This window comes from Conger conger, chromosome 12 (assembly GCF_963514075.1).
Source record: "Conger conger chromosome 12, fConCon1.1, whole genome shotgun sequence".
NCBI classification, from domain to species: domain Eukaryota; kingdom Metazoa; phylum Chordata; class Actinopteri; order Anguilliformes; family Congridae; genus Conger; species Conger conger.
The window spans coordinates 12,351,086-12,364,231 of NC_083771.1; the positions used below are offsets into that span (position 1 = coordinate 12,351,086).

At 45.7% G+C, this 13,146-nt stretch overlaps 1 protein-coding gene across 9 annotated transcripts in view; it reads left to right on the forward strand.

The window, feature by feature from the left end:
* Positions 1–13,146, forward strand: part of LOC133142073 (glutamate receptor ionotropic, NMDA 1) — a 54,641-nt gene that overhangs the window by 10,326 nt on the left and 31,169 nt on the right. For 6 of the 9 annotated variants that reach the window (XM_061263025.1, XM_061263030.1, XM_061263031.1 and 3 more), the window contains 4 exons: positions 5,297–5,359; positions 6,151–6,248; positions 8,510–8,631; positions 10,225–10,399. In XM_061263025.1, coding sequence (XP_061119009.1) covers positions 5,297–5,359; positions 6,151–6,248; positions 8,510–8,631; positions 10,225–10,399 — 458 coding nt within the window. The remainder of the gene's footprint in view (positions 1–5,296; positions 5,360–6,150; positions 6,249–8,509; positions 8,632–10,224; positions 10,400–13,146) is intronic. The other 3 variants (XM_061263027.1, XM_061263028.1, XM_061263033.1) reach the window with 1 other exon arrangement.

Consider the following 13,146-nt stretch of genomic DNA (forward strand, 5'->3'; position numbering starts at 1 on the left):
CTCAAAGCTGTTCTATGTATGTAACTGTTCTCCTTTTTCTGTTGTGTGAACACATCTCTTTCCATTTGTAACACTGGCTAACATTTATATGACAGAGACATCAACAGCGTCTTTTTTAAGTGCTTCTATCTGACAAAACTGTCTGCTCATCCCTCATGTTGCTTTTTGCCATAGTCGAATTTCTCCTTTGTGTCACTCCACAACTGGAGCCAAATAAAGGAATTAACCTGGGGCTCAGCAAAACATCAATGACCGACCAAAAATAGATGAAAATAGAATGCGCCGTTAAATGAGGTTTTGTGCTATTCCTTTCCCTCGTGGCGACTGTCCGTGTTTTAGCGGTGGAAGTGTTACTTTGGGTGAATGGATAATTGCTTTGCGAAGATTGCCAATGAAACTGTCGTGTTTGCGTGATGTCTCTCACATTGTACTTCCCAAGCCGCGTTCTCGAGGCCGAAGGATATTGGAAGGTTACTTTCCCTCTCCTGTGCGTTAACGGGAAAAAAATAATCAGAGGTAAAGAAACTAACGTTTAATGCGAGGAACCTGCACACAGTAACCATTCTGACAACTGAGCAGCCGGCTTTCTGCACAGTGCTCCCTTCCCAAAATCCCAAATGGAGATAGCCAGATTTTATTTGCCAACACGTCGCCATGACAACCCAGTCGAGTGGTTTCTGATTGAATCCAGAAACTCAAGTATCCTTATTTTTTACATAAAGCTTTTTTTATAGCTTCCCCTCAAGAACAGAACATGTTATATGTTCTCATTTATGATTAAATCATATCACTGAGTACCACGGAAATGATTGGAATTTGATCTATCAGAAGTCAGTTTCCTATATGGTGTTATTCCTCACTGAGTGAGAATAATCACACATTTAAAAACGTGTGTTGTGGAAACGAGTGCCATTTGACATCGTTTCCCTTTCTGCGGACTTCAAATAGAACAAAACATATTATGGTTGCACAGCGGTGGATAAATGAATGAACGTTAAATGTAAGTGAATTCACAGTCTGTGGGGGAAGCCACATAAACATGTGAGATTTGTCTACTCTGCACCTCTATTGAAGCTCTATAGATGTATTTTCACTGCATCCTAATCCTCTCATCTCGTAAAAACACAGAATTACATTTTCCAAACGCATGACAAGTTCATTGAATTTCAAATGAAACAGAAGTTTCCTGGTAACAGATAATCTTCACGGCCTTCGGTTAGCGCTGTCTACGTAATGGATCTACGAGGCACGCAGCTGGCCTTCTCCAACACCACTCTGCAGGCTAGAGAGCCTCCTGCCGCCTGGAGTCAATGAAGCCGTATACCACATCATACCTGACTGCAAGACACCGTATGAACGCAAGACTGCCCAAAGGCTGATCGCTAACATGCCCCGTAAACCCTGCAAGCTTTATGAAAGAAGCAATACAGGACTGAGGAGAGTGTTTTCATGTTATGATGATTGACAGAATTTGAATATATTCCTGCTATGATGCCTATAGGCTTAAAGTCTTTATGCTAAGCTAACACGCTATGCTAACCTGGAAACTGAGCCAGTGAATGCACAAAAATGAAAATTAAATCGAACATCTCATTTAAGTTGGTGTATTCGTTTAACTATTTACTGCTCTTTATGGTGAATTTTTTAATATTTACAACCTTCACTTTATTTTTGAAAGCATCTTGGCTGTACAATTTTTTTTACAGATGCCTAAGACTTTTGCACATACTGTACATACATTAAATACATAAGTATTTGGAAAGCGACACATTTTTGTTGCTTTGAAACTGCACTCCATTGGATTTGAAATGAAACCACTAATAATAGGCTCAGGTGCAGACTGTCAGCTTTAATTGCAGGGTATTTACATCCCTATCAGGTGATCCATGTAAGAATTTGTATGTAGCCCCCATTTAAGTAAGTCGACAAATAATCTGAAATAAATTAATCATATTTAGTACTTGGTCCCACATACTTCACATTGACTGCCTGAGGTCTGTAAGCCATAGACACCACATGACGCTGGGTATCTTCCCTGGTGATGCTCTGCCAGGCCTGTACCACAGCCATCTTCAGTGTCTACTTGTTTTGGGGGACTTCATGACATCAGTCTTCTACAAGTGAAAAGCATTTTCAGTTGGATTTAGGTTGGGTGTTTGACATTTCACTTTTTGGCCTTGAAGAAAATCCTTGGTTGCTTTAGCAGTGTGTTTGGGCTTATTATCCTGCTGCCAGGAGAAATGCTGTCAAATGAGCTTTGGAGCATAGGTATGGTTGGATCGGAGCAGATGTTTCTGGACACTTCAGAATGCATACTGCTGTTGCCATTGGCAAACGTCAGTTCCAGTAGCAGCCATATATGCCAAACCTAAAAGGGATGTTCACACCGGTTCTGGCACTCAACACATTCTAGTAATTTAGTACGTAGAAGCTTGCTGTGGGCGATGGATGCGGTCCAGCAGGTAGTGAGGTGCTTATGCTGGTTCTGTCAACTGCATAGGATATGCTTTGCCTGCTTGTTCTATGCACATGAATGGATCCAATGTAACGTGCCTGGCTCACAAAAACTCCAATCAAACTCGGCGTTGAAGATCAAATACAAATCAAGATACAGCAACTGCATTGCCTACTTCTTGCCTCAAATGTTTTCAGAAGCACATTTTAGTGCACTCGGGGGAACAAGAGAAGATTTCTGAATGGTCCACAATATTGTTCAGTTTTGCCAAAAACAACAAAAGCAATGCCTTATCCAATTAGGCGCCGCCAGTGTTCATAAGGTCCTTTCTTTCTCGACACTTTCCTCTTTTCATTTCTTGGTACAAGTTGATACTCCTCTCGTCTGTCCATAAGACTTTGTTCCAAAACTCTTTTTCAGCAAACTCTAACTTGGCCATTATGTTGAGGCCTATTAGTAGTTTGTATCTTCCCATGAACCCTCTGAGGTGTCGTCTTCTCTTTATATTAGTTTTTGAAACAACTCTGCCTACATCCCGGAGAGTGTTCTTCTTGATCTGTTCAACAGTCAAAAAGAGGCTTTTCTTCACAAATATTTTTCGGTCATCCACAACAATGTCAACCAGCTTGTTTGCGGTTCTAAACAATGGTTTATTCTGACACAATGTCTCTCAATGTGTCTGATCAATGTATTCAGATTTTTCAGCTTCATGATGGCCTGCTTTATGGGCACTGATATTTTTCCTCATGCTGAGAGACAGCAGCAAGAGACTAATATAAAAAAGAGGAATTCCTATAAGGATCACCTCAATATTAATGTAAATACCCTCAAATTACAGTCTGCACTTGAACCACATTGTTTTATTTCAATTCCAACTTATTTCAATTTCCAAATGTTTTTTGTTGTCCAAATACTTAAAGACTCCACATACGTATACTCACAGACACACTGAATACATCAATGCACAGTCACACACAAACACAGACACATATGCATACCCACACCAAAGCATACACAATACACCCACATACACATAGCATGGCATGCATATGCATCATGGACACACACACACACACACACACACACACACTGGCCTGTGCGCAAAGGCACAGGCGCACCACACACACATGAACAGGCACACACACAAGCACTCACACACGTACATACATACACACTCACAAACAGAGGCGCACTCACACTCATGCACACTCACACAGGCAGTTTTAAACAGATGGGTAAGCACAATCAATTCCGGTTGCAGACTGTTCCGTCACATGCATGACCTGGGCCACATCAGTTACAGTGCAACAACAGCAAACAAAACGGACATGTTCCTTCCAACCGAAAAAGCATTAGACCCGAAAGCCCAAAGCTGGACATCCCATTACTTGCGGTTTAGTGAACATGCATTCTTTTTCATGCTACAAATGAAATCAAATCCGAGGTCAAAAAGCAAAATAACTTGTCAGCGGGACTGCAATTATGGGGCCATGCGTTTTAGCAGATCGCAGACTGCACACTGAGCTGCAGTTTTCCACAGGACCACACCATTACTGGACATATTTCAAAATAGCAATGGCAAATTGGCCCGGGTCTAACTAACGGACTTTAAAGCAGCCCTCTGTGTCTTTGGCCCGGTCTAACTAACAGACATTAAAGTAGCCCTTGGTGTCTTTGTCCCGGTCTAACTAACGGACATTAAAGCAGCCCTCCGGGTCTTTTCACTCAGCGGGGCTGAAAGCCAGGTTGTAAAAGACTGCTCAATAAAGCTGTCATTCCCGGCCGGCTGGCTCGAACAGGAGAGCCCTGTAGGCCATCGTTATCATTATTAATCATCATTAATCATTAACGCACATGCGCTCTCCACGCCCAAGCACCCTTCTGTCCCATGATCCTCATGTCTGTCATGGAGAACGATGGTCCCATCTTTAAGACTAAAGGCCCATCCACACAAAGAACTATAACTATGACTGTAACCATAACGATGTGTGCATCCTCACTTCCACTGATTACGTTCTGTAAATAATCTCTCGGTCATCTGCCATTTTGCAGGTGATGCGCTGTAAATTACATAGGATTTTGATTGGCTGTCGGTGTATATGCAGCTGGAAAAATAATTTCTGAAGGTCCCAATGATATTGTTTATCACGATTGGTGCCATTATAACTGTGATGTGGACACCACCATCTGCTTGAGATTTAAAAGAACATATTTATTGTAGGTAACGTTCTTGGTGTGGATGACCCGCTAGTGCCATCCACTGCAGACTCATGCAACCCAACAGGAGGAGCAAATCTCATTCTTCAGCTAAATTTATTTAATTTGCCTTAATTTATCTTTTTAAAACTAGTGCCATCACAGTGACCTTTGAACTTTGACTGATGGGTTTACTCGAGGTATTTACTTATTAAAATATTGCAGTTATTTATTATTTTAACGCAATATTTTGCGAGTTGAAGAAATGTTGCGTAGATCTGTTTGTCGCAGTCAGCAGACAGGCTGAGACTGGGCCCTGAAGTCTCTTTTCTCTCCCAAATGAAAGAAGGCAGGAGCTCGCTGGGTTTAAGACCGGGAGAAAGGCGGTCGTCTGAAGGAGAAGTCATTTGAAATTGACAGCGACACAGGAAGGCTCTTCACTGAGCTTGGGCGGGAAAGATTTGGCGCACAGCTAACAGCTAAGCGACGGGTGGTCTTTGATGTGCTTGCAAGCCCCAGCGTTAGCCATTCCAGTCAGAACCAGGAAAGTGGAGATTTTGTTGGAATGCTTTACTGCCACCATTTTCAACTGTTTATAATATTTTTCTGTGTCTGCATATTTTCTCTGTGTACATTATTCATCAGAATAAAAAAAGGAACTATGAAAACCTCGACCAACTGTCCTATGACAACAAGCGAGGACCCAAGGTATATTTGCATGGTCAATGCACGCCGCCCCAAAAGTTCTCCAAACGTAGAAAACTAGAAACCAGTCAATCAATCACCAGCCGAACCCAGAACTGTTCTTATCTTGGTAGCACGTCTTTTTTTTTTTTTTACTCTGAGACATTTTTCCCTATGATTTAAAATCGAGAATGTTTTTGTTTGAAAACGAATTATGATTTTGACTTTTGAAAAAAGCTCAGCTTTGAATTTTTTTGGATCGAAATGCATGATTTGAGACTTTTGAAAAGACAAAACGATTGCAAGTTTGCTCGTTTGGTGGCGATCTGGAGTGGGACTGATACCTCCCCTGCGGTTACCACCTCCTTTCCGCCGTTCAAAAAAAGAAATGAAAACAACTTTTTCTTTGGGGAAAAAAAACTCTCCCTTAATCCTTCCCCCACACCCCCCCTCCAACCCTCCCACACACCAGTTTTTTTATTTTTTTATTTCCGGTTGCATCGAACTTTTTCTCCTTCTACCTCTAACATGCACGTTTTTCTTTGGAGCCTTGATAACCCTCAGTTTGCATGCAGAACTGCAAAACTTTTTCAAAGCAACGCTTTAGTTTTTTTTTTTTTTTTAGTTTATCCCCTTTTTTTTTTTTAGTTGAAGCCGATTCTCTTGGACCTTTTTTCTCTCTTTTTTTCCCAACCGAAAAAAAAAAACACCCAAACGGCCGAGCTACTAAAAGAGCCGCAGTGGCAGGCAGCATGGTGCTGGGTGGGGAGAGGGGTAAGTAGCCTACTTGATTGCTTTTGTGCCCCCAACCACAGGCAGAGAAAGTTCTGCAGTTCAGCCAAGACACAAACCTTACCGCCCTGCTTCTGGAGGCTAAGGAGCTGGAGGCGCGGGTCATCATCCTGTCCGCCAGGTGAGGCTCAGCCCCCTTTACTCTCCGTGTGCATTAACCGGATCGATGGTCCCACTCCGTCACTCTGTGACCCCCAGGGCATACTAGCTCAGGAGTGGTCGCCTGGAAATCAGAGGGTAGACTGTTAGATCCCCCGCCCTGGGTGTGTCGAAGTGTCCCTGAGCAAGGCACCCCGACATGGGCAACCCCCAATTGCTCCCAGTGATTGGTGCCTCGCATGGCAGCCCTTTGCTGTTGGCATGTGAGTGTGTGTGAATGGCTGAATTGGGTTAACTGTCAATAGCTTTGGATAAAAGCGCTATATAAATGCAGTCCATTTACCATTATGACCCCTGCCTGCCCTTCTTCCAATTTTGGAAAATTATTATACGATTACAATACGATTACAATTCTGCATGTGCATAATTATGAACTAGCAAATATCACATATCACATCATTATAGTCACTCTAATTAGAACATTAGGACTCAAGTAAGAGTCATTATTATAATCACTTTATTGCCAATGACACTCACACCATGCTGGGGAATCAAACAACCAACCTTCCGGGTGTCAGTCGGCCTCTCTACAACTAAGCCCTTGGCTGCTAAATTATTACCAGCAATTTATAATGTACATACGGACAGAGCCACAGACACCAACTGGGCAAGACCAGCTGCACATGGGGATGTCATGAACAAGTCACAAACAGGCATGATGTAGTGGCAGTTATGTAGTTAAGGTTTTTTGTGTTACTGTTTGGTATGTGATTATAGATAATGTAGCGCCTGCACACCCAAACTCAATATAATTATTTCTTAGTATCAAACAACTGTGTGACCTCACGAAGATCCGCGATGGGTCGAAACGTTGTTTGATACTAATAAAGATACTAATGCTACGACCCTACATTGCATGGCACCCTGGTCGATGTGCGTGTTACTTGTACTGTTAGGTATGTGCACAGGCCCTTGATGTGGTAATTTGCAGTTGGAAGCAGAGAAGATTGTTGTTCCTCCTCGATACCCGTCATTGTACGGTCACATCTGGATTATGGCCTCTGTGTTTGTGCACTGACTGAACCCAGTGGTGAAATCAGGCAGAATAAGTCTTTATGTACCGCACAGGCCTGTTGCTTTCACTGGCTGTACAGTACAGCGACTAACAAATCTTAAGTACATACTCACAAATGGGGTAGCACTGTGGTATTTGCACGAGATATTCAAGAAAAACTCTGGCGCCGTCATTTTATTTTTAACTGGAAAAAATATTTCATAAAATCTTGCCAATTTTAATATTCTTTTGTGGTCGACCAATGCACATTTCTTTCAGGGCTAATCCTAATTGATGTGATCCTCCCAGCAAATTACAAATTAATTGTATTCTGTCTGATATAGGAAATATGTCCATAAACTGAATATAAATTTATCTAAAAGCCTCTGAAATACCTTTTTATTAAACATTGAGAATGCATAAATAGCTTTCCCATTTTCCCAAGAAATTCAAACTGGCACAAAAACACCAGTCCATTTGAATGCAGTCACAGTGAAATTGGTGATATATCCACAGTAAAACGTCTGCAGCCTTTATCGCTGTGGAGGAATCCGCAATGCACTGCCTTTGCCAAAACCAGACCATGCGTGAGAGGAAAGCAGCTTGTCGGCTGCAGACTGATGTTTCCCCAATTCTCCATCTTCTCCCCAGCTGCTCTTCCTTCTCAGAAAACCAATATGTGTGTGCTGTGTGCTGAAAACTAATCTGTAATGCTCACATTGCGAGTATGACTTTGGTTATAAAAAAAGAAAAAATAATTATTAAAATTGTATATGGCATTGGGATGGCAGGTATGTCAAATTACAGGTCAGTGGGGCAGACCCTGTAGGCCAGGGGTTCTGGTCCTGGAGAGGCGCAGGGCATGTTGGCTTTTGCTGTTACTCAGCATTCATTTAACAATTAAAGCAGTTAATTACACAGGTAACTCACCTGTTTTCTTGGGTCTGAATTGGTTGTTGATATTAAGGCGAAAACAAAAGCCAGCACACCCTGCAGCACTCCAGGACCAGGAGTGAGGACCACTGCTGAAGGCCTACCGATAAAATACACATAACTCTTTTCAGGGCTTGACTACAGAAAAATGAGAACACTCTAACAGAATATACGAACATATATGAACCTGCTGTCCTTGTGTAAGTGCACGAAATGTAAGTGCATTTAGAAAATAAATAAAGTGCAAAAAATCGCGTAAAATGGACGCCTGCTTAACGGTCCCTGTTTGCCCCCAGTGAAGAGGACGCGGCGGCGGTCTACAAGGCTGCTCGCTACCTGAACATGACGGGCTCCGGTTACGTCTGGCTGGTGGGAGAGAGGGAGATGTCGGGTAAAGCTCTCAGTGAGGCTCCAGACGGTATGTGCACGTGTCGCCCGCCCCTCCCCGTTCGGTCACCGTCACAAACGGCGGAAAAAGCCTTGCGCATTGGCATTTTTCCGGAGTTGTGTTTCTTTGCAGTTAGGAGAGGAAAAGATCGACGCTGTCCTTGTTTCGTGTTAAACGTTTAAACGTTTAAGCATTTCAATGTTTAAAGGTTTTAAACGAATCTCCCGATTTTCTTTTCGTTTCAGCACAGTTCATAAAGAGAAATGTATAAGGGCCATCGAAAGGCTTTTGTCAGTGCCTTACAGTAACTCGTTCACATGATTAACTTTGGATAACATGTTTGATCCAAAAGCGTGGTTGGATTCATATTTGTAAATTATGGACGCTGGAAAAAGTCTGACATGGTCCTTCTCTGCAATATTTGTTTTACTTATAGGTCGAATAGAATACAGCTTGTTGGTGTTTTTTCGTAAATGACTGTTATATGTTAACCGTTTAAATGTTTAAGCACTTGAATGCTTAAAGGTTTTAAATGTTCCACATCCGGTATACACTGTACAATTTTAAAGTCTATGAACCATAACGTGTGATTGTTTGATTTCTTTCAAATATAGATAAATGCAGGTCTTTTTACTTTTTTATCACTTTCTTCCATAGCAGCAGTTGGGATCCTCCTTCCATATTTACTGTGTGCTGTAAATGTGTTATTCTTATGACATGTTAATAGTTTGGTTCCCATGAATTTATAAAGGGAGTTTTGCAAAACCCCCACATTGAAGTTTTTCTGATGTAATGGTAAGCTACAACTGTCTTGTTTCCTGTCCTGGCGAGAGCACCTGTCTATGTAATTGTTCACTTCATGGTCACATACGTATTTAACTGCCATCAACTAGGCACTCAATCACTTACAAACCTTCTAGAGATTACCCCCATGTTTGTCTTCGGGCACTTGTTCTGGTCCTAAACTCACTTTTCTCCTTTCAAACCGGAACCCCTGTTCCCCTTTCCTCCAGCCCCCCTCCCCTATCCCACTCCAGTGGTAAAATCGGCTCAGTTGCAATAAAAAAACCCAAAATGTAATCCTAATCTTTTTCCCTTCACAACATATTTTAACACTTCCGTCAAGTCATGGCACAACCAGGAGAAGACCATACTGGCATAGCTCCCATATAGCTGGCAATAGCTCTAGGCAGGCAGACTGGCTGTCTATGCCAAATAGCCTGAGCAGTTTTGAGTTGAGGATGGTGCAGCAATGCGACACCCCTACAAGTATGACTGGCTGTTCATGACAGAATAAACAGTGCCCTGACTCGATGGTAGAGTTAATGTCTGACTCCCTATAGCCTGGCTTCTGTACAAATTCTGGGCAAACATCAATCTCCAAATTTTGATGCAATGGTGTTTGATCCTGTCTGCCAAATACAAATACCTTATAGAATAGCATTCCAGATAACGGCATCACACAGCCAGTCAAATCATTTGATGTTTGCCCCCAAAACGATGACAGAAGCCCTTCAAAACCAAAAAAAATTCTGCAGCCTTTCTTTTTTTCATTGCAACTTGGCCGCTCAAGTGCGAGGTGAAGCGGGCCTGACTTGCGTGTTTCCGTGTGGCCCGGGGCAGGTCTCATTGGCCTACAGCTCATCAACGGGAAGAACGAGTCGGCCCACATCAACGACGCCGTGGCCGTGGTGGCACAGTCCATCCAGGAGCTCCTGGAGAAGGAGAACATCACCGAGCCGCCCCGGGGCTGCGTGGGCAACACCAACATCTGGAAGACCGGGCCTCTGTTCAAGCGGTGAGCCCAGCCGACGGCGGAAATAATAACCGAAATTTAATCAATGAGGCGGCACGGATGGTGCAGCGGGTAGCGCTGCCGGCTCACAGCAAGGAGAGGTTTGAATCTCGGTCGGCCAGTGTGGAGTTTGTGTGTAGTTTGTGTGGAGTTTGCATGTTCTCCCCGTGTTTGTGTGGGTTTCCTCCGGGTACTCCAGTTTCCTCCCGCAGTCCAAAGACATGCAGGTTAGGCTGATTGGAGAGTCTAAATTGCCCATAGGTATGAGTGTGTGTGTGCCCTGCGATGGACTGGTGACCTGTCCAGGGTGTATTCCTGCCTTTCGTCCAATGTATGTTGGGATAGGCTCCAGCCCCCCTGCGACCCTTTTCAGGATAAGCGGGTTAGGATAATGAATGAATTAATTAATTAATTTAATCAATGCGGCAGTTGGTTTGAGACTTTCACAGATGCTTTTTACGTGGAAACATCAATCACTCGATTCCATCCCTCAATTCATGGAGCTTGTCCGGAAAAAATATATACCTGGCATTCAGCAGCTGGTTTCATTGATTTGATTTATATTGTGTGTCCCGGTGATCCTGGGAGCTAGGTTGTCGGGGGCACTGTTAGCCCCCAGTAGGGTCTCCAAAGGCAAATTGGTCCCGGGGGAGGGGCCGGACTAAGAGCGATTCAAAGACTCCCATGATACGGCCACACAACGACCCAGTTACCTCGCCCGGAAAAGGGAAACCGGGGCCCCCGGGGCTCGTCGGTGAGCGTCTGGTGGCCGGGCCTTATCCCATGGGGCCCGGCCGGGCACAGCCCAAACTGGTCACGCAGGGTCGCCGCCCTGTGGGCTCACCACCTGCAGGGGTCGGCATCGGAGTCGGGTGCTTTGTCCAACGGGCAGTAGGCAAAGGCGGGGCTCCGTGCGTGCTGATCCTCGGCGTCGCAGACTGGTTCTGGGGACGTGGAATGTCACCTCTCTGGTGGGGAAGGAACCGGAGCTAGTGCGGGAGGCGGAGCGGTACCAACTAGATATAGTTGGGCTCACCTCCACGCACAGTACTGGTTCCGGAACCAAACTCCTGGAGAGGGGCTGGACTCTGTTCTTTTCTGGAGTTGCTCAAGGTGAGAGGCGCCGGGCGGGTGTGGGGATACTCACAAGCATCCTGGAAAGGGTGCCACCCGGAGACTCCACCCGGAGACTCCGGACATAGTTCTGCTGGGCGACTTCAACGCTCACGTGGGCAATGACGGAGAAACCTGGAGGGGGGTGATTGGGAGGAACGGCCTGCCTGATCTGAACCCAAGCGGTGTTTTGTTATTGGACTTCTGTGCTGGTCATGGATTGTCGATAACAAACACAATGTTCGAGCATAGGGTAGCTCATAAGTGTACTTGGTACCAGAGCACCTTAGGCAAAAGATCGATGATCGACTTTGTGGTCGTATCATCAGACCTGCGGCCGTATGTCTTGGACACTCGGGTGAAGAGAGGAGCAGAGCTGTCAACTGATCACCACCTGGTGGTGAGTTGGATCAAGTGGCCGGGGAGGCTGCCGGACAGACCCGGTAAACCCAAACGTGTAGTGAGGGTGAACTGGGAACGTCTGGCGGAGGCCCCTGTTCGCAAGGTCTTCAACTTCCACCTCCGGAAGAACTTCTCACGCATCCCGGGGGAAGCTGGGGACATGGAGTCCGAGTGGGCCATGTTCAAAGCCTCCATTGCAGAGGCGGCAAGCAGGAGCTGTGGCCAGAAGGTCATCGGGGGCTGTCGGGGCGGCAACCCAAAAACCCGCTGGTGGACAGCAGCGGTGAGGGAGGCCGTCAAGCTGAAGAAGGAGGCCTTTCGGGCTTGGCTGGCCCGGGGGTCCCCTGAAGCAGCAGACAGGTGGCCAGAAGGGCTGCGGCTTCGGCAGTCGCTGAAGCAAAAACCCGGGTATGGGAGGAGTTCGGGGAGGCTATGGAGAAGGACTTTCGGTTGGCCTCGAGGAAGTTCTGGCAAACCATCCGACGACTCAGAAAGGGAAAGCAGGGCTTGTCTCAGGCTGTTTTCAGCAGGGGAGGAGAACTGCTGACCCGGACTGGGGATATTGTCGGGCGGTGGAAAGAGCACTTCGAGGAGCTTCTGAACCCGAACAACACGTCCTCTGTGGAAGAGGCAGAGCCTGAAGACTCGGGGGAATCTGCACCTATATCCCTGGCGGAAGTTGCTGAGGTAGTCAAAAAGCTCCTCAGTGGCAAGGCGCCGGGTGTAGATGAGATTCGCCCTGAGATGCTGAAGGCTCTGGACATTGTTGGGCTGTCTTGGCTGACACGCCTCTTCAGTGTCGTGTGGAGGTCGGGGGCAGTACCTGTAGAGTGGCAGACCGGGGTAGTGGTCCCCATTTTCAAGAAGGGGGACCGGAGGGTGTGCTCCAATTACCGGGGTATCACACTCCTCAGCCTCCCTGGGAAAGCTTACTCTAGGGTACTGGAAAGGAGGCTCCGACCGACGGTCAAACCTCGGATTCAGGAGGAGCAATGTGGCTTCCGTCCTGGCCGTGGAACAGTGGACCAGCTCTTTACCTTGGCAGGGTTGCTGGCGGGGTCATCAGGTCCCTGGATAACCAAAGTGAGAGCTGTGTCCGCATTCTCGGCACAACGTCAAGCACGTTTCCGGTGGGTGTTGGACTCCGCCAAGGTTGCCCCTTGTCACCGGTCCTGTTTGTGGTATTCATGGACAGGATCTCAAGGCGCAGCTGAGGTGAGGAGAGTGTCCGGTTT